This window comes from Pan paniscus, chromosome 22 (assembly GCF_029289425.2).
Source record: "Pan paniscus chromosome 22, NHGRI_mPanPan1-v2.0_pri, whole genome shotgun sequence".
NCBI lineage: Eukaryota > Metazoa > Chordata > Mammalia > Primates > Hominidae > Pan > Pan paniscus.
Window position 1 is genome coordinate 33,163,971 of NC_073271.2, and position 21,990 is coordinate 33,185,960.

The window sequence follows — 21,990 nt, forward strand, 5'->3', positions numbered from 1 at the left end:
GCTGGGAAGGTAAACTAGCACAACCACTATGGAAAACAGTGTGGAGACTCCTCAAGGAACTGAAAGTGGAACTACCATTTGATCCAGCAATCCCACTGCTGGGTGTCTACCCAGAGGAAAAGAAGTCATTACATGAAAAAGATACTTGCACACGCATGTTTATAGCAGCACAATTCACAATTGCAAAGTCATAGAAACAACCCAAATGCCCATCAATCAAAGAGTAGATAAAGAAACTATTATATATATATGTGTGTGTGTGTGTGTGTGTGTGTGTGTGTGTGTACACACACACAGTGGAATACTACTCAGCCATAAAAAGGAATGCATTAACAGCATTTTCAGGCCCGATGCAGTGGCTCACACCTGTAATCCTGGCACTTTGGGAGGCCGAGGCAGGTGGGTCATGAGGTCAGGAGTTTGAGACCAGCCTGACCAACATGCTGAAACCCCGTCTCTACTAAAAATACAAAAATTAGCTGGGCGCGGTGGCAGTCGCCTGTAATCCCAGCTACTCAGGAGGCTGAGGCAGGAGAATCGCTTGAACCTGGGAGGCGGAGGTTGCAGTGAGCCGAAATTGTGCCACTGCACTCCAGCCTGGGCAACAGTGTGAGACTCTGTCAATAAATAAATAAATAAATAAATAAATAAATAAAGTTAACATAAAAAAAAGAAGAAACACAGACAAAAGATAATAAATTAGGCAACTCCATAGCCATTTTTATTCTTGAAAAAGAATTACCTTGTGTGTAAAGGGAATTTTCTTTTATTTCCTTGTTTTCTTGTTTTGTTAAGAGATAGGGTCTCGTGGTGTCACCCAGGCTAGTGCCATCATAACTCACTGCAGCCTTGAACTCCTGGGCTCAAGCAATCCTCCCACCTCAGCTTCCCAAATCACTGGGATTATAGACCTGAGCCACCCACCATACCTGGCCTGTGAAGGGAATTTCCTAAATGAGTTTGAAAGTTTAAGTCGTGTCATACACATAAGTGATTTCAGCCTCCTAGGCTGCCAGGAAGCTCTTAATGTAAGTTTGCTAAGTAAATGCCTGTGAAACCATAGCCTGTCAGCTATCCAAACCATACTTTGTAATTTCTCTGAACTCATTTCATTAATTCTCAAAATGATCATGGAAGATCTACTGTCATTTTCTTGAAAAATTAAAGCATAAAATGCTTATTAAATAAACAATCAATACGTGATGTGGACAAGTGAACAGTCATGCTTTGTTGGTGGGAATGTAAAATTGAGGCTACCTTCCTGGCAATTTGGCAATCCATAAGAGTTTCAGAAATTTTATATCCCGTTATCCTTCTAAAACTCTTTCCTAAGGACAAATCAGAGATAAGGATAAAGATTTTTGTTCAAGAATATTTGCTGTTAGGACATTTATAAAAATGAAAATTTAGAACCATCTCAAAAGTCTAATAATAGAGACTTTGTAAAATAAATGTTAGTGCATCCACCTGATGCAATTATAATATAGCTGCTAACTGTTCACAATATCATATTATTTTTAAAATGAGGAACACAAAATTATATTTACAGTGTGATCCCACTTTTTTGTTAAATATACATCTATAACAAACACATACGCTTATAAGGACTTATACAAGACTATTAAGAGTAATTATCTTTGGGTGATGGATTATGGGTGATTTGAATTTTTTGTTATTCTCTATAGTTTTAAAATTCTCTACAATGAATAGACATTACTTCTAAAATAAGTGATACTTATTAAAACAATAAAAATATTTAAAAATCAACCATCTGGTAACATTCCATTTTCATTACTTATGTAGACTTAAAAGACTATAATCATGAAATGACCTTAGCTAAAATTTTAGAGACTTTTAATCAAGGGTATTTCTGAAATAGTCTATCGATTCGTAGAGAGTGTAGCCGATGGGCTTCATTAGTGCCTTTTTTTTTTTTTTTGAGACAGAGTTTCGCTCTTGTCACTGAGGCTGGAGTGCAATGGCATGATCTTGGCTCACTGCAACCTCCGCCTCCCAGGTTCAAGTGATTCTCCTGCCTCAGCCTCCCCAGTAGCTGGGACTACAGGTGCCCGCCATCACGCCCGGCTAATTTTTGTATTTTTAGTAGAGACGGGGTTTTGCCATGTTGGCCAGGCTGGTCATGAGCCATTAGTGCCTTTCAATCACTAAGTTATTTGGTTCATGACATTGTCTTGATTAACCCAACAGAAAAAAATCTGATTTAGTCCAACACACGAACTACCACTAATCTTATTGGTGACAAGAAGCTCCTGATAAGGATGAGCTGAAGAGGTGAAAATGAGGGCAAGTTTTGGGATTTAACTTCACTGAAACCATTTTGTTTGAAGGATTGGATATCTGATCTGATGTCGTTTACTTCAGATCTTTGAACAAATCATTACACAGGTATGTTTGGGAAGGAAGGAGTTAAGTCTAAAAAGAGTGCTTGATTCAGGATTTGTTTTGGAATCACTTATCTATTGGGTTGCTGACAGCAATAAACATTTTCTAAATACCTAAAGGAATGAAAGTAGAGTGTCACCCAGTGAGAAGGTGGCAGGTGAAACTTGGTTATTTCTTTATATTAGTTCGGCTGAATGTTAGAGTAAGAAAAACCCTAAAACAAAACAAAACAGATAAAAGTTGCCTTTTAAATTTGTCATGCATCTGTCGCTGGTGTGTGGTCCTTTATAGCGTCCAAGATGGCCTATGGAAGATATTTATTTTGTAAAACAAAGTTCGAAAAGGCAAAGAGATCATCAACTTAGACCAAACATGCAATAACTCCTGTAAATGGATTGTCAGCAGGCATTGACATACATTGTCTATTTTGGCCAGGAAGAGGTGGAGTTATTCTCAAGGTTAAGTAAAGGTCATCTCTCTCTACCATACTGCCACTCAGCAGTGATGGAAAAGCAAAGCCTGAAGTTGGGTACCAGGAAATTTCACTTGGGAGACGGATGGCCCAGTCTGTCTGTGCACTCAGGTCATCTTGGTTAGTTTTCCCATAATTGTACTAGATCAGCAGTCAAGTGAAATGCCAGATTCATCACTGATAGAATCTCTGTCCTGGGTTGACAGTCCTTTAATTTGTGTGCCTTTGTGGCCAGAGGCCATTATTTCTAATTGCCTTTTTGTCCTGTAGCAGTTCATCTATCTTTCACACACACCAAATTTAATCTTCATGTTAGACAATGATGGGGAATTTGGCTGAAGTTGTTATCAAATGAGTTTCATAAGCTTTAGTAACCTCAGGGAAAAAAAATCTTAAAAGACTTACCAAAATTTGAAAATAGTAAACAATGATGGCTTTCTAGTAATTTAAGGTTGTTACAGGATCTCCATACTGATAATTCAAAATATCTGGGTCAATGATTTGACTCCTTAACGTATGAAAAAAGGCTTACACTTCTCTTATTGCACCTACAATTTAATTATAACACATCTGATGATTTCTGATAGGAATGTCTGATTTTTTTTTTCTTCTTCACTCAACAACCATATATATATATGGTAGCTACCTTGAGGTAGGCACTGAGACCCAAGATGAATCAATCAAGTCCCTGTGAAGACAAATGAAACAGCCGAGTCTGCCTTTGGACCAGGGTGTGTACCACAGGGTACATTCGGAGAGAAATGGAAGCCCGTCTGGGGGTGTGGGTAGGGCCAGGGAACATGGAGGGAGCAGCAGTGAGACCATGGGATAGGCTCTGTGAATACCAGGAGTTCCACCCACTCCACCTGATTCAGCCCTGGGGATAGTGGAGAGAGGGGTCTCCATCTAACAGGTGAGGAAACAGAGCATTAGGCGGTGATATAGTTTGGCTCTGTGTCCCCACCCAAATCTCATCTTGTAGCTCCCATAATTCCCACATGTGGAAAAGACCAGTGGGAAATAATTGAATCATGGAGGCAAGTCTTTCCCGTGCTGTTCTCGTGATAGTGAATGAATCTCATGAGATCTGATGGTTTTAAAAACGGGAGTTTCGCTGCACAAGCTCTCTCTCTTTGCCTGCTGCCATCCATGTAAGACCTGACTTGTTCCTCCTTGCTTTCCACCATGATTGTGAAGCTTCCCCAGCCACATGGAACTGTAAGTCCACTAAACCCCTTTTCCTATATAAATAAAGTCTCAGGTGTGTCTTTATCAGCAGCATGAAAACTATTACAGGGGGTGAACACTCCCATGGCCTCACATAGCAAGAAGGAAGATGGGAGCACTTGAGACCCAGTGTCCAGATTTGTGAGTTGAGTTGGTCCAGCTGAGCTGGGGTGATGGGAAGCAGTTGGGATCAGGAAGCTGCACAGAGGTCCCAGTCGCCCAGCCGACCAGGACAGAAAATGCTGAACTGTGAAACTATTTGGGGACTTGTCTTTTTTTTTTTTTTTTTTTTAATGGAAAGGACTTCTCTGCACATCCATTCACTTTCCTGCCCATGCCAGCAGCTCAGCGGCCCCATTTTTCGGGTGAACGTTGCAGGCATGGTATAAAACCCATTCCATTTCCCGCATTAACTTTGCACAAGCCACATGGTCTCTTTTCTCTCAGATTCTTCACACGGCTGTTGTGAAGAGGGGTGGAAGAGAAATTTACATTCCAACCTTCAGAGACAAGTCAGCCAAATTATGCCAAGGCCTCTGTCCCTCCATCTGTCCATCCATCCGTCCATCCATTAGAGCCAGGGCAAGTAGCATAGGGCTCTGGGTGGATGGCCCTCAAGATGTGCTTTACCTCCACCGCCACTTTCTCTGCCTGGGTTACTCATTCACTAGGCAGGTATTTATTGAGGGCCCTTCTGCATACCAGGCACTGAACCAGGCCTTGGGGATGAGGTGACCAAACAGTCAGGGTCCCTGGCATGGTGTGGCTTGCACAAAAGGGTATATGGGAAATGACAGTTGTGAGCACTGTCGCGGAGGGTGGGCCTAAGGAAAGAAGCTCGGTGTGAAGGGAGAGGGGAAGGGGTGGAGGAGGAGGACGGGCGTTCGAGGCAGAAGAAACAGCAGATGTGGGCCCTGAGTGGGAGGGGCAGGCCCTTCTGATGACCCAAAAGGAGCCAGGTGTGGCAGGTACTGGCCCACAGCCCTGTATAAAATGCCCAGACACGCCTCCTGTCTTTGAGGTGCTTAGACAAGAGGCCTGTTACAGTCATACTGCTGAGGACAATTACAGAGACTGACATGCGTAGATGCAGAACCCAGGTGCGTTTCTGAGTATCACAGATGACAGACAGAGAAAAGATGAGGCACAGTCATGCATCACTGAATGACGGGGATATGGTCTGAGAAATGTGTCATCAGGAAATTCCGTCACTGTGTGAACATCACAGAGTGACCTACACAAACCTAGATGGCATAGTCTCCTCACACCTAGGCTGCATGGTACAGCCTCGGGCTCCAAGGCTACAAACCTGTGCAGCATGTTACCGCATGAATGATGCAGGTAGTGGTGACACAATGGTGTTTGTGTATCTAAACAAATCTAAAGATAGAAACGGTACAGTAGGGGTGCGGTGGCTCACACCTGTAATCCCAGCACTTGCAGAGGCTGAGGCAGGCGAATCCTTGAGCTCTGGAGTTTCATAAGAGCCTGGGTAACACAGCAAAACCCCATCTCTACTAAAAATTAAAAAACAAAAACTAGCTGGGCGTGGTGGCACACACCTAAAGTCCCAGCTACTCAGGAGGCTGAGGCAGGAGGATTGCTTGAGCCCAGGAAGTTGAGGCTGCAGTGAGCAGTGATCTACCACTGCACTCACGCCTAGGTGACAGAGTGATACCCTGTCTCAAATTACCCAGTCTTAGGTAGTTTTTTTTTTTTTTTTTGAGGCGGAGTTTCGCTCTGTCACCCAGGCTGCAGTGCAGTGGCGCAATCTCGGCTCACTGCAACCTCCGCCTCCCGGGTTCAAGCAATTCTCCTGCCTCAGCCTCCTGAGTAGCTGGGATTACAGGCGTGCACCACCCTGCCCGGCTAATTTTTGTATTTTCAGTAGAGATGGGGTTTCACCATGTTGGTCAGGCTGGTCTCAAACTCCTGACCTTGTGATCTGCTCGCCTCGGCCTCCCAAAGTGCTGGGACTACAGGCATGAGCCACCGTGCCTGGCCTTAGGTAGTTCTTTATAGCAATGCGAGAACATGTCCTTAGAGGACAGAGGCCATGGGAGGTTTGATGGATACTGAAGGGGAGCACCCACAGGACCACTGAGGCAGGCAGTGGCGAGACGCAGCCACAAACCAAGGCTGTGTGATGCAGCGTAAGGCTGGACAAGGCCAGGCAGTGTCCCCTCCCACTTCCGGAGGGAGTTTGGCCCTGCTGAGGCCTTGATGGCTCTGAAGCTCATCTCAGTCTTGTGACCTCCAGGACTGCGAGATAATCCATTTCTATTGTTTAAAGCCACTTAGTTTGAGGCGATTTGTTACTGCAGCCCCAGGAAACAAATACAATGATGGACAGGAATTGGTGGAGATGAAGCAGTTTCCAGAGTGGTGAACACAGTGAGGAAAAGCGTGGGGTACAATAGCGATTACCATTACTCAAGGCCTGACTGTGGCCCAAGCACAGTTTTAAGCATTTTATATACTTCCTGTTTCCCAGTAGCCTACACAATAAGTGATGTTTTACAGATGAAGAAACCGAGCTCAGAGAGGTAATGTAACCTGCCCAAGGTACACTGGCAGGAAGCAGTGTAGCTGGGACTTGAGCTCAGTTCTAATGGATTCCCAAAGCCCATGCTCTTTTTACTTTGCTCCTTGGAGGTTGGCCACTTAAGTGCCATTTATTTATTTATTCATTCACTGTTTGTCTATTTGAATAAAAATACTGAGTTTTTATCCACTATTTGAATAAAAACACTGAGTTTTGTTAGTATTCCAAGTTGCAAATTAAAACTACATACCATTCCTTAATTTCTTAGCAAAAGTGGGACAAGTGGTAATTACTGAGCCACTTTCTGGCATCTGGCCTACTTTTTGTTGCTCTATTCTGGGCCACCACATGCCTCGTTAAAAATGGGGAACTATTTCAAAGGAAGATGGGGAGAACAAACACAGAGATGTCAGAAGCCTCTGCCACAGGGCGTGTGCCCAAACCCAGCAGTGATGGCTGTGGGTCCTGAGACTGGGACAGGTGGACAGAGACCAATACAGTTGGTGTGCAGCACCCATGGAGGAGGGCCTTGAATAGCGGGTTGGTTGAGACACGGTCCTCTGGACACAGAGCTCCAAGTCCTGTGAGCCTTTGGCAGTTTGTGAGGGACAGGAGGGAGGAGGTGGAACCATAAGCCTCGATAAGGCACAATGGCAGTGACAGCAAATACCAGAGATTAAAAACAAGTATCCTCTTCCATTTTCTTTGATAGAATAAGCATAAGTAACCCAAAGGAGGGTCAGGAAATCCCACAATAAATGACTCTGAAATGTCTGTTAATAATGAACCGTGGAAAATCAAAGCATATTCAGTTAGATTAGGAAAAATGGAACACCATGATATTTTGTATACTCCAAATTTGAGGAACAATACATAAGGGTACATGGGTAATCCCCAGTGTTGGTGAGTTACAGGGAGTAAACTGATAGAATCCTTTTGGAGATCACTCTGGTGTTTTATATTAAGTGTCTTAGTCTGTTTTGTACTAGTATTATTTGTATTAGTCCATTCTCACACTGCTATAAAGATACTACCTGAGACTGGGTAATTTATAAACAAGAGGTTTAATTGACTCACAGTTCCACATGGCTGGGGAGGCCTCAGGAAACTTACATTCATGGCAGAAGGTGAAGGGGAAGCAAGGCATGTCTTACATAGCGGAAGGAGAGACAGAGATAGAATGCAGGGGAAACTGCCACTTTTAAACCATCAGATCTCGTGAGGCCTCCCTCACTTTCACGAGAACAGCTTTGGGGAAACCACTCCCATGATCCAGTCACCTCCCACCAGGTCCCTCCCTCAACACGTGGGGATTAAAATTCGAGATGAGATTTGCGTGGGGACACAGAGCTGAACCATATCAACATTCAAGCTCTTTGACCCTGTAGTAATTCCAATACAAGAAGCCTAGCCCAAGGACACAATTTCATAAAGTTTATCCACAAAAGATGTTTGTTGTACTCATTGTTTAAAATAGGGGAAAACAGGAGACAGCCCAAGTGGCTAGTGTCTGGGAGCCATCATGTTTTTGCCTCAACAATTGCAACACTTCAGCCTTTTTGGGGTAGTAGTGAGGAAGCCACTTCTGCCACTCTGTCTTCCCTATATTCTTTTTTATTTTTTGAGATGGAGTCTCACTCTTGTTGCCCAGGCTGGAGTGCAATGGAGCAATCTCGGCTCACTGCAACCTCCACCTCCCGGATTCCAGTGATTCTCCTGCCTCAGCCTCCTGAGTAGCTGGGATTACAGGCGCCCACCTCCACGCCCGGCTAATTTTGTGTTTTTAGTAGAGACAGGGTTTCTCCATGTTGGTCAGGCTGGTCTCAAACTTCTGACCTCAGGTGATCCACCTGCCTCGGCCTCCCAAAGTGCTGGAATTACAGGCGTGATGGAGCCCAATAAGGTAGACACTGCATTTTAATTCTTGCCAGGTGCGTAAGTCCTTCACAGAATGGTGGTGAGGAGTGAGTGACCGAACTTTCCCCAGGATGTGCCCACCCATGGTGCATTCACTGAGAACATTCAAAAGAGGTTGCCTTAGAAACCAAAGTATCACAGGGAGAGATGGGCCTCTTGGGGCAGCAGCAGCAGCTGACGCAGGCTGACTCACAGCTGCTTCTAATATGCTAGGCTTTGTGTAAACAGGCTTTATGACACAAGTGGGCTGACTACAGTGCAATTGGAGTGTGACATCTGAGTCACTGTGAGGCTCTAGCTGGCTTCTTCCAGCCCTGGCCATAGGGTCCCCTGTGACTGTAACCTATACAAGCAGAGCTTGGGCATGCTGGATTTGCAGAAATAACCTTAGGCAGGTATTGAATTATTGGACATTAATTTCCCCTGCATTGTGTGAAAATATAAATCTTGGTCCACAAATGCCCTTGTTCAAGACTGTATTTTCCACAATGCCATCATTTCTCACTCTGTGAGTCCTTTGGTCCCTAATTGAGATTTCCATTGCATTTCTGACCTCTGAGACTTAAGTAGTGATGAGGCACAGAGAGGAAAAGAACATCTGGTCCTCAGTCATAGGTCCAGATAGGTAATCACTGAAACATCCACTGTGCTTGTCCATGTGGCCCTGTTCAGATTTGGTGGCTACCTCAAAGTGCAGTTCTTTGAAAACTAAACTGTTATGTTAAGCCATTGACAATTTAGGATTATTATTTATTTATTTATTTTACCATGGAATGACAAACTCTCCTGACTAGAAAAGGTGGGATAAGTACATTTCCTACCAACCCAAAATAGTAAATAGTGCCACCATGAACCTAATTGTGTTAAACTGAGTGACTGAGACCCATGAAAACTGCCACAGCCTGACCTGCACCCCAGCAAGATGAATCAAGAAGAATCTCTCTTTCCTCTTCCGTTTTCTGTCTTCCTTTCCCCATGTCCCATCAAGTCTGTTCTAGTTACTGGCTGGTGGGTCTGTACTATACAATGTACTGGGTTCCATCACTATTGCTGTAGGAGTTGATTTATTTGGATTTTCAAAGTTCCATGGGCATGGGACTGTTAATATGACATTTTCATATAGCCTACTGAATCTTTAAAAAACTGGGAGATGCAAGAAATTTTGGGTTGGGTCAATGTGCTTAAGGAATGACTCCCATTCTTATGACAGCCTAGGCAGCAGCTTCTTGAGGAAACCCAAACATCTGATTGAGATCCTTTTAACTAAAACAGGGCAGGTCAAGAAATTAGGGGGAGCAGAATTTTGGATTTAAATTATGTTGGCTTTCCATTAGGTGATTTCATACTTGGGCTTTTATTTCTCCCTGGGAGTTGAATCACTGGAGAAGGTTTTGTTAATATATGGAAATTTTTATATTATTGACACTTTCTATTTGGAGTATTTTAGGCTATTATTTGGGCTCATTGCAAAACAGTGTCTTTCAAACTTTTTTCTTAAATTAGGACATGCATTATACATCATGGCAGAAGCACAATTTTTACAAAACAAAAACATCTCACAGCCTGGGCAACACAGGGAGACCCTGTCACTACAAAAAATAAAAAATAAAAATATTAGCTAGGCATAGTGGTGCATGCCTGTGGTCATAGCTACTTGGGAGGCTGAGGAGGGAGGATCGCTTGAGCCTGGGAGTTCAAGGCTGCAGTGAGCCATAATGGCACCACTGCATTCCAGCTTTGACCCTGTCTCAAAAAAACCAAAAACAAAAAACATCTCAGCTGGAGTTCTGAAAGCAGAGACTGGGACAAAGGCTTGTGTGCAGGCAATTTACTGGGAAAGTGACCACAGAGAGCAGGGCCAAGTGGCAGAGGGTGCAAAACACATCAGACAGACAAGCACGTGGGCTGAGTCCACCACCATCGTGGCAACCACAGTTCAATCCCATGAGACCTTCTGAGGAGCTCATGGAATGCAGTGCAGAACTGTCTCCTCCGGGCTGAAAGAAGGATGTGTATATCCACTGATACCTCTCCCAGGTTGGGCTCCAGGCTGGTCCTATGGGTGTTAACCCCTCTCCTTCCAGAGTGTACTATAAGAGGCACCTATGTGGATTTGGTTAAATTTGCATGAACTGTTTGGGGCATCAGTGGCTGGAGTAAGAGGTGAACAGAGAGCCTCTGAAGTGGTTGAAACAGACGTTCAGTCAAAATATTCACCCTTACTGAGTGCAATGCACTGACATATTCTACTCTAGTTCATCACACACACACTAGTGGAGGCCCACTAACCAGTGGTTCTCAAAGTCCGGGGGTCCCAAGACCATATTTCAGGGGGCCTATGAGGTCAAAACTATTTTCCTAATACTGCTGAGATGTTTTGTCTTTTTCATCCTCGTTCTCTCATGACTATGCAGCGGAGCTTTCCAGAGGCTTCGTGACAAGCGCTAATGTCACAGACTGAATGCACAAGCAGATATGAGAAACGGCTGTGTTCCATGAAGCCAGACATTAAAGAGACTTGCAGAAATGTAAAACAATTCTACTTGTCTCACTGAATTTTTTTGTTTTAGAAAATACAGTTATTTCTCATGAATATGTTTATGTTAAATTTGTCCCTTTAGAATCAGCTTAGTATTACTACAATGATTTGGGTGAAATGTTTCTGTAACAGAAATTTTGTTTCTCATTATGTGATGAGTTAATTTTATAACTAAAAGGTAACGGATTTATTATTTATAAACAAATATTTAAAAATTTTCTATTTTAATTTTTAAATATATCTACATACACAAAAGGTCTTTGGGGCTCTCACTCTTTACAAGAATAAAGGGGTCCTAAGATCTTAAGAAAAGATAGAGAATTGCTGCACTAAACTGATCATGACCCTCAAAAACACTGCTGCCCATAGTTTGCAAAACATTGGTGTTCCTTTCATGACCTGTAAGGACAGAGTGGTTGGAAACCAGAATGAAAAGTTAATTTGAGGCTTAATGTGCAATAGAACACTAGAGTCCATGAAGGTTCTATCCTGACCTATTTCAAACCCGTCTCAGGCCCATCACCTGTCCGAGGGGAAGACAAGGGAATACTGCTGACATGAGCAAGAGTCTCACAGATGGGAGGGAACCGCTCGGATAACTGCTGGCTTTCTCTTCCAAAGCTTACAGCTACTGCCCTGCTTGACCAAAACTCAGTTAAGTCTAATCATGTAAGGGAGTCCAATCATGTAAGGGAGTCCAATCATGTAAGGGAGTCATTCTCGACCCTGGCTGCATATTGGAAGCATCTGGAAGATGTTAAAAAATTACCCCTGCCTGTGCTCTACTCCAGACCAATGAATCAACATTTTCTGGAGGTAGGCATAGGCACTGTTTTTTTTTTCCCTTTTTATTGAGGTGTAACTTGCATCAGAAGCAGAAATCTTAATAACTTAATGATTTTTTAAAAACATGTATTACCTCCATGTAACCATAACCACCACCCAGATCAAGATGTAGGGCATTTTCAATTCACCAGCAGGCTCCTTCAAGCCTCCTCCTAGATAATACTCTTCTCCAAAGGTAACCATTATTCTAATATTTGCCACCATAGATTAGTTTTTCCTGATTTTGAACTTCAAATAAAGGGAACCACGCAGTAGTTTACTCTTTTGTGTCTGGCTTTTTTTGCCCAATGTTATGGCCATATTAATTCATATTATTAGGTAGAGAAGTAATGCATTCTTGTTTGCATGGCTGTGTAGTGTTCAATTGTAGAAACAGACCATGATTTATTTATCATTCTATACTTGGTGGAGTTCGCTGGTTCCCTTACACTGCTTTTTTTTGTTTCTTTTTTTTTTTTTGAGACGGTTGCCAAGGTAACTGTCTCGCTCTGTTGCTAAGGCTGGAGTGCAGTGGCACGATCTCGGCTCACTGCAATCTCTGCCTCCCAGGCTCAAGCAATTCTCCTGCCTCAGCCTCCCGAGTAGCTGGGATTACAGACGCCTGCCACCACGCCTGACTAATTTTTGTATTTTTAGTAGATATGAGGTTTTGCCATGTTGGCCAGGCTGGTCTCCAACTCCTGACCTCAGGTGATCCAGCTGCCTCAACCTCCCAAAGTGCTGGGATTACAGGCATGAACCACCACATCCAGTCCCCTTATACTGCTCTTAAGTGTGGTGACATGCTCTCACCATAAAATAACAGGAACTGGGACAAACTAGGGAACAGGAAAAGCAGATTCATGTTATCCATCTCATGCTTACTGAGTAAGGATATGGTTATTGTCCCCTTCCCAGCTCCTCCTCTGAATCTATTCTCCATTCACCAATCAGAATGACTTTTAAAAAACAGAAATCAGGCCATGTCATTCCTTTCCTTCAAGACTCCCAACAGCTTGATCCTAAAGTGCCTCAAACTCATCACACTTACACTTAAATCCACACTTCCTACACCAGCCTACAAAGCCCTTCACAATCTGGGCCCGGTCTCTCCAGGCTCACCTGGGAACACATTCTCTCTTGTTTGGTATGCTCTATGCCCAATGCCAGTCTTCTCTCTGTTCTTAGGACAAACCAAGTTCCTTCCCACCTTATGGTCTTTGCCTCACCTGCTTTACACTTAGATCCCAACAGCCTCTCTCTGAGAGGCCTTCCTTGACCACCTAATGTGAACTAGTCATCCCTTTGCATTCTAGAATACATTATCTTAATTCTTTGCATAGCACTCATCAAATTATAGTTCCTTGTTTATTTGCTTAGTTGCCTCACCCTGCTTCTAAAACTATAAGCTCTTTGAGAGAGAATCTTACCATTACTTCATCCTCAGTGCCTAGAAAAATACTTGGTACACAGTGAGTACTCAACAAATATTTGTGTCTTAGACATGAATCTGATGGCACAAGTACTAACTGTACCCTTCCCAAAAACTAAGGGTTTGAATTCTGGGCCCCTCAGGACAAACAGGAGGAAGGACATCATTGCCGTTTGCAAATTACAATATAAATGCCTCTCTGGAGGAACTTCTTGATTATACTGACATTGATTTTTTTTTAAGTCTGCTATATGGGAATGCAATATTGTATTTATTCTATTCATTAACAATACTTGAACATTTACAATATTCATTGAACATAATCTAAGAGAAGGTCAACTTACATTTTTTACTTCTCTATTAATAAGAGAGATGGTCAAATTAATTTATGGTCAAAATTATAATGGCAAAAACTTATAAATAAATACGTGCTTGGTGTTACTATGGTTACACACAGTTCAGTTTTTGGTGTAAAGTTCTTTGGCTGCAAGAAAGAACATTTGGTTTACTTCACTAATAGAAATATCTCTTAAGGCTGGAATGGCCTCCTCTTGGTATTTCTTCTGCTGTTGATTTTTTGCATAGTTATCTGTAAGAAAAGACCAAAAAGCTCTGTTTACCTAAGCAATTTCTTCTACAGTCTCTGTGTCTGATGGAGACCCACCACATAGTTTACTAGGCTGACGTTTGGATAGTGACAAACATCATGTTTAACATAATTAGATGATTACTTAAATCCTCTCTTTAGAAGAAATGTCCCAATTAAAATAAAAACATCCCTGTCTCTACTAAAAACACACACACACAAAATTAGCCGGGTGAGGTGGCGGGCGCCTGTAGTCCCACCTACTCGGGAGGCTGAGGCAGGAGAAGAGCGTGAACCCAGGGGGCGGAGCCTGCAGTGAGCCGAGATCGCGCCATTGCACTCCAGCCTGGGTGACAGCGCGAGACTCCATCTCAAAAATAAAAAATAAAAAATAAAATAAATAAATAAAAATAAAAAAATAAAAACATCAGTAAAGTACTTTTTTCATCTCTAATTTGGAAAGAAATCAATATTTTAATCAACCATACAATGATGATTAAAGTCTCATTTGCACATTTCTCATGGGAACAGAATTATATCCAGGCCTTGAAAATGTATTTAAATCAACATGGCAAAACTATTAAATCATTTGGTATAAATATTCATGCAATCTTAACAATTTCCCCTCTTTGCACAAATTACCTATTTGCTGCCAATTCCAATCAAGAATGCATGGAATGCAGTGTATTAGAAAGACACTTAAAAATAATAGAATTGATTTTCAAAATACATTGTAGAGGCTAATATATAAAGGTTTTGAAAAGTTGAAAAATCATACCAGGGAACTTAAAAAATACTTTACTTTCTAGAATTTAAGCAAGCTCAGGAGTCTGATTTATTTTCATCTTTAGACTTGAAAGAACTTTAAAAAAATAAAACCAGACGAATGTGTTGTGGCTCTTTTATCCACTTAATTGGAATAAGGAGTACACAATGATCCTGAGGAGGATACACACCCCCAAAGTCCTTTTTCTGAACAAGGTCTGCATGTACTATTTACTATCCCTTGATCAACAGTGTCTGTTCAGGATAAGCTTCTCTCAGGCAAAGTTAATGGGAACATATTATAGACACATATAGCATATACTTGTGGTTTTTATGGGAACATACACCTGCTAACCAGTGCTATAATTCATTATAATTTATTTCCTCCATGAATATAGCTAGTGTGTATTCATCAGAACTTAATTCCTTCATGCAAATATTTCCTTTTGTGTAAGTTTGTATTTATTCCTCTTAGTAGCTTCTTTTTACTGTCCGTGTGTGTGTGTGTGTGTGTGTGTGTGTGTGTGTGTGTGTTTTCTTTTAGGATGGAGTTTCACTCTTGTCACCCAAGCTGGAGTGCAGTGGTGGGATCTTGGCTCACTGCAACCTCTGCCTCCTGGGTTCAAGTGATTCTCCTGCCTCAGCCTCCCAAGTAGCTGGGATTACAGACGCGCACCACCAACATGGGTTTTGCAGCCTGTTCTTTGTTGCTTTTCTGGGTAAAAGTGCTAATACTCCACTCTTTCATTGCCCCAGCACTTTCCTTTTATATAAAGTTACCTGTGATTGTATGGATGGAGTCGAGTGGAGAGGTACTCATCATGTTAATCCCAAACAAGAGCACGTAGCCAATTACTATAGCAATAAGGAGGTAGACAGGTAATGCAACTGCCCAATATCTGCCAAAGAGAATATTAAAGTACATAATAGACACTTTAAAAAAGTTGTAATTCTGAAGAGTCGGTCACAAAGCCAACATGTTTTTTAAATTTAAATTTTATAAAGTAATATGTGTACATAAGAGACAAATAGTTCCACAAGGCTTACAATGAAAAACTGCAGTCCTCTATCCCACCATCCCAACCCTGGGGTCTCACTCTCCAAAAAGAAATGCTTTGAGCACTTGAGCTGTCTTCTGGTACTTACCTCCTCATTGCTACAAAACATGCTCATATTACTATTTCCTCATTTTTTTCCATTACAGACATTTTCTCTAGGCTTCCTAATATGGAGATAAGGAATTAACCTCCTCCTATCCTCTTCTATACTTACATCGCAATTTCTCATTATAACAGCAGGTTTTAGAAATAATTGTACCTACATAAACAATTTTGCAACTGAGGATCTTAGTACATTATTATTATATTTTTTCTTGTATAACTTTTTTTTTTCTGGAATAATTACATCTTTTTGTCTGTTCACTTGGTTTCCCAGGAATCCACCAATACCAGAGCCTCAAATTCTCTGATAGGACTCTATTATGCCTCTCAGTATCATTATGTACATGGAGTGCTATTTTTCATTGAGTGTTTTTTTTTTTTTTTTTTTTTGAGAAAGCATTTCCCTCTGTCACCCAGGCTGGAGTGCAACGGCATGATCATGGATCACTAGCCTCAATCTGCTGAGCTCACTTCAGCCCTGCAAGTAGCTGGGACTATAGGCACACACCACCACACCTGGCTAATTTTTAATTTTTTTGTAGAAATGGGGTCTTGAGGTGTTGGCCAGAGGTTTTTTTTTTTTTTAAATGATTTGTTCTCTATTATTTTCTCTTTCTGGAACTTCTAATAGTTTGATTTTTAACGATTATACTTTCTTCTATTTTCATTTTTTTTTGTTCTAACTTCTAGAGATTACCTTTGTTTTATTTTCCAGTCTTTCAATTAAAATTTTAATTTTGGTTATCATGTTTACAATTTCCAAATACAATAATTTCCTGTTTGCATAGCATTCTGTTCTTGTTTCATAGTTATAATTGTTTCTTACCTCTGAGAATTTTATGTTATTTAAATTTTTTTTCTGTTTCCTGCATTATCTCTATTTCCTTCAAATTCCCTTTACTTTTCTGCTTTTTCATTTCATGCTAGAGGCTTTCTTTTAATGTCTGGTAACTTAGAGTAGTCCATTCATATTTAAAAATGAAGTTCTAACAAGTGAGTTGGAAGCACTATGTGTATGTGGGCAGGGATGGTCAACTGGTGAGCCTCACTCTAAGAGACTTGGCCACTTCACTGGGGTCCTCTAAATGTCAGAAATTATAGATCCTTTCTCTCAGGCTGGTCAGCTTCCTCAGGAAAGAACTATCTATCTTTTTCTGTAAGGAGTAGGGTGGTATAAGCCTCGAAGCCCCAAGAGGGAAGATGGAGCAGGAGGTAAACCTTCTCATTAAGCCATGTAGATTTTCACTTACTTCCCTGTTTTCAGTAAGATGCCGCATTCCCACACTCAGACTTAGTGGCCCCCATGCTAGAGACTCTTACTTAACCTTGCCAGAGAGTAAAACTCCTGTTTTCTGCAGGGGAGGGCAGGGCAGGCCTCCCAGCTTTGAGGGCTGAGGGAGATTTGAAGGCTGAAGACTTCATATGGTCTTTAAACATGTTTTCAGTTCAACCCAGAATTAAAGAGCTACCTGGTACCCCAGTGTCTGAGCTATTCTGGAGTTCTAAGGCACAAATATTCTTGCTGGCTTCCCTACTTCAGCAACGTGAAAATCACAGAAACAAAGGCAGTTACCTCTCACCTATTGCAATCCACTTTCCAAAATGTGGTTGATATCTCTTTTCTGCTATACTATTGTTTCTGTGGTTTGTATCTTCAGTTTTTTTTTTTTTTTTTCCTGTAGGGTCATTTTAACAAGATTTTTGGAGGAAATGGATGGAGATACACATGTGTGTTCATGCTACCATCTTTAATTAGAGATGTATCAATAGCGATCTTTAAAAAGCTTTCAATTTCTATACGGCTATTCATGAATTTTAAGAGAACAAATATTTAAGATTTGGGTAGGTTTAAGAAATGATATGACTCCTCAAAACAGCATTAATTATATCCTCATTTAAGAAATATATTAAACTTACTTTTGAGGCCAATAGGTTAAACCTAAAGAGTTTAGCCAAGATTCAGGAATAAAGGCCCACACGAGGTAAAGTACTGTAGAAAAGAAAAAGAAAAAAAAAAAGAAAAAAAAGAGGAAGAGAAGTCAGTAAGACATACATCTAATCTATCAATCTATTAAGATTCAGATAAAACAGAAAAGCTCTTTTGAAGTGTCCCTGATTAACTCAGAAATGATTTTTTCCTCCTTTCAGTTCTTCTAGCTCCTCATTTGCACAATTCTTATAATACTTATAATTACTGTATTAGTCTTTTTTTTTTAACATCTTAACTCTCACATTATATTTTAAGCAATTCAAGGATACAAATCATGGCTTAGCAATTGTTGTAATCCTTATTACCTAGCAATTTGCTTTATGTACAGTAAGTGTTCAATACTTCATCCCAAGGTTGAAGTAATTATAGACATTTAATTGCTCAAAGGGAAATTTACCTACCCTAGTTCTCATCCACCACATACTGAGCTTCTGCCCTATCTCCCAGAGTACAATGTTATTTCCCTCAGTCCCAAATCTCAGCACTCTTTACTGTTATCCCACCATAACAACAATGGCTAAGTTCTGAGCACTCACTGTGGGTTAAGCACAGTTCCAAGCATTTTGTATGCATTAAGATAATCCTCCAAGACAATCCTCCAAGGGAAGTATGCAATTTTAAATGATGAGGAAATGGAAGCTTAGAAAGGATACATCACCTACCCAAGGTAAGCGGCAAAGATAAATTTTAACTACCTACTACATCAGTGATGATGCATTCTTTTCTTAACAAATATGTATTACAGAATTCTGTATGTCAGGAGTGTGAGACACAATATTGAATCCAAAAGAGACGGCTTCTGCCCTCCCTAAACTTAAAATCTAGTGGTGAATAGAGAAAATTGGTATTTTCACTACATTGTTATAAGTGCTCATGAATGAGTAATAAAAGATGACATAGAAGCGCATTAGAAGGCCCTCCTTCCACCTCGTATCCTCCTTCCCTTTGCTTAATTTCTCCCCATAGTACGTTATCACCTGATACTATATACGTTTTTCTTATTTAATTTGCCCATTGACTATCTCCCCCCAGCATGAGAATAAAGACTCAAAGCAGGGCATTTTTGGCTGTTTTGGTCCTTCCTGGCCTGTAACAGTGCCTGGCACATGGTAAGCACCAATAAATACGTGAATTACTTTTGGTTGTGGGTATCATGGAATTTAATTTTGTTTTGAGACAGTTTCGCTCTTGTTGCCCAGGCTGGAGTGCAAAAGTGCAATCTCAGCTCACGGCAACCTTCGCCTCCCGGGTTCAAGCGATTCTCCTGCCTCAGCCTCCCGAGTAGCTGGAGTTACAGGCATGCGCCACCATCCCGGCTAATTTTGTATTTTTAGTAGAGACAGGGTTTTTCCATGTTGGTCTGGCTGGTCTCAAACTCCCAACCTCAGGTGATCTGCCTGCCTCGGCCACCCAAAGTGCCGGGATTACAGGCGTGAGCCACCAGGCCGGCCAGAATTTAAGCCTTAAAGTGATTGCTTTTATTTATACATACAGCTTCTAATCCTTGACATACTCTTTGAACAAGGATTTACAAAAGTGCTAACAATAGTATCAGTAGCTAACACTTATTAAGTCCCTAACTGTTTCTAGGCATTATTTTACGTGCTTTACATAAATTACCCCCGTTAATCCTCACAACAGTCAGAAGAGGCAGCAGAGTGAAGTCAGCCAGTGTATTTGGGTTCAAATTTAGAAGGCTTTTATTTAGTAGCTTTGCAATCTTGAGCAAGTTACTGAAACCAGAGGATGCTCATCTTTAAAGGACAGTAATAACAGAACCTACCCCATAGAATTGTTTCATGCGTCATAAGCATTTAATAACCATCATTATCACTACCCTTTTACAGATAAGGAACCTGAGGCTCAAAAAATTTGCTGAGGGTCCCAGCTCACATGGCTAATCTGTGGAGGAGTCAGAATTCGAACTCAGTTGTAACTTCTTCACTTCACTTCAGTTGTAATAGCCTGGCCATTACATTCATCTGCAAGCTGTACTGATGGTGCAGGCTGATATATTTTAGTTAGGGTTCAGAAGTACTACCACTCCTCCACTTTCCTGATTTCCAAACAGTTGCAGAACGTTGGATCACGGGCACTCAATTTTCTCCCTCTTGTGTGCCTCAAAATTCCCAAATCATTTTGGGGAGAGACTTGGGACTTGCTGTGTGAGTGGGCATATTAGTGTCTCAGTGAGCGTCAGTCTCCTTATCTGTAAAATGGAATGTTATGGGGTTAAATTAAGGGAGATCCAGGACGCAAACGACACACCTTTCAACCCGACTTCTCTGGCCTACTTCTCCTGTTCCCCAGATCCCGCAGGGCACACTGGTGACATCACAAGCTCCTCGGGTCCAAACCCTCTCACGCCCTCATTCAAGGCCTTTCCACTTCTTCCCTCCCTCTTACTCTTTCCTAATCAGCATCAGTGCCAGGGGGAATGGCCTCTGTAGAAAGCCTTGACTTTCCAGTCTGGTTTCAATGTCTCTCCACCGTGCTCCCTGACACTCATCACACTGAGCATTAACTGTAGATTTACCCATCTGTCTCCTCCACAAGACCACGATCTCCTTAAGGGCAGGGACCAGGCTTTATTCACTTTGCCATCGCGTCTGGTGCTGTATAAATATTTGTAGAGACTAAAACCTCCTAGGCTAGTGCTGGCACACGGAACACTCAACAAACACGAGATCCCTTCAGATTTTCTTAAAAAGAGACATAGGGAGAAAGAATCAACAGTTCATGTGTGCACAGTCTAACCACTGTATTCTTCCCTTGTCACTGAACGCCAGAAAAAGCCCCTGGCCATCCATCAGGAAAGTACTTACTGAAGCCAAATTGGGAGCTTAAGAAAAGGACAAAGCCATAAATCGCTCTTTCTGGCAATGGCGACGGTGAATTTTCCACCATTTTTCCTGGGGCTTTAGACAATCTGTGGAAAAGGAACACAATCAGCCGTCAGCGATGTGCTCCGTGGCACCATTGGTCCATTCTCGCCCCCGCCGCGCAGAACCGCCTCCCGCGCCTCCGTTCGCAACCCGCGCCCCCGCCTCGAGCGCACACAGGCACCCAGGCTGGCGCGCGCCCCGCAACAGAAGGGGTGGCGGAGGATAGGGCAGGGAGGGGGGTTCTGGGGCGACAGACGCGCGCTCCAGCTCTGCAAGCGTGGCCTCCCTGTGGGAGGGGAGGGCAGGGAACAAGGCTCGCGCGGCGCCCACCAGCATGCGGGCCTACTAGGTCGCGGCGCCCAGGCCCCGGGCCCTGCCCATTCGTGGAGACTTCTATTTCTCATTCGAGGCGGGGTATGGGGGGCCCTCGACCTCGGGTCCTTCATACGCCCACCCAGGCCCCTCCCGACACCTCGGCCACCTCAGCGCTGAGTTCTCTGCGCAAGCGCCGACTGGGGAGCCGCAGTGGGGAAGAGGAAAACCTGAGGGAAAGGCCTAAGCGCGACGGCAACCCCCACCCTGGCGCAGGCGCACGACGACACTCCCCAGGTGGGAGCCAGCGAGCGCGGGGGCGGGCGTGATCCCGCGGCTCGCGACGGCGAAGGAGGGGGCGGTGGGGTGCGACTGCGCACGCGCGCTGCCAGCTCACGTGACGCACCTCCCTTCAGCGCCGCCACCCGCTCCCTCCCGCCGTCGGCTGACGTGGAGGGCTGGAGGTGGCGGCGGCGGCGGCGGCTGCTGCTGCTGCTGCCCGCGTCCGAGGCTCGCGGGCGGCGGGCCCGGGTGAGTGCACACCCGGCGCGCTGCCGGGCTCCCGGATGTGTCACCTTGTCCCGCTGCAGCCGAGATGCCGGGGGAGCGGGGCCTTCCACACCCCCTCCGTGGGTGTGTGGTGAGTGTGGGTGTGTGCGCGTCGCCTCGCGTCCCTCGCTGAGGTGCCTACTGTGTCTGCATGGGTTGGGGTCCCGCGCGATGAGGGGGTGTGGCCGCCATTGCCTGCCCCAGTGGGTTTGCCCCCTTGGTCTGGTGCCCCTTCGCGAGCGAGGCCCTGGGATGCCGGTGCGAGGGTGTGAGTAGTCCCTTTATGCGCATCCCCCCGCTGCCTGTGCCTCGGCCGGTGCGTGGCTGACACCTCCGCTGGGTGGAGGCGCTCGCGTGTCGCCTCGTCGCCCCCTTTGTTTCGG

General features: G+C 43.3%; 2 protein-coding genes across 21 annotated transcripts in view; one reads left to right on the forward strand and one right to left on the reverse strand.

Moving 5' to 3' along the window:
• Window positions 1-12,332: 12,332 nt before the first annotated feature.
• On the reverse strand, window positions 12,333-21,593 carry PIGP (phosphatidylinositol glycan anchor biosynthesis class P). 7 transcript variants are annotated; one of them, XM_008977651.4, is made up of 5 exons: window positions 21,465-21,593; window positions 20,687-20,790; window positions 17,789-17,861; window positions 15,492-15,610; window positions 12,333-13,949 (listed from the first exon to the last, which is right to left on the reverse strand). In XM_008977651.4, exons 2-5 carry the CDS (start codon window positions 20,766-20,768, stop codon window positions 13,819-13,821), a joined length of 405 nt encoding a protein of 134 aa, XP_008975899.1. In that variant the 5' UTR covers window positions 20,769-20,790; window positions 21,465-21,593; the 3' UTR covers window positions 12,333-13,818. The 7 variants fall into 7 exon arrangements, with proteins under 7 accessions (XP_008975899.1, XP_008975896.1, XP_008975898.1 ...); XM_008977648.5 differs by lacking the exon at window positions 21,465-21,593 and adding an exon at window positions 21,325-21,425; XM_008977650.5 differs by lacking the exon at window positions 21,465-21,593 and adding an exon at window positions 21,289-21,397.
• Window positions 21,338-21,990, forward strand: part of TTC3 (tetratricopeptide repeat domain 3) — a 129,503-nt gene continuing 128,850 nt past the window's right edge. For 3 of the 14 annotated variants that reach the window (XM_063601375.1, XM_063601379.1, XM_055105232.2), the window contains exon 1: window positions 21,565-21,698. The gene's annotated coding sequence lies outside the window, so the exon portion shown is untranslated. Of the gene's footprint in view, window positions 21,709-21,990 lie in introns of all 14 variants that reach the window. The other 11 variants (XM_063601373.1, XM_055105234.2, XM_063601381.1 and 8 more) reach the window with 10 other exon arrangements.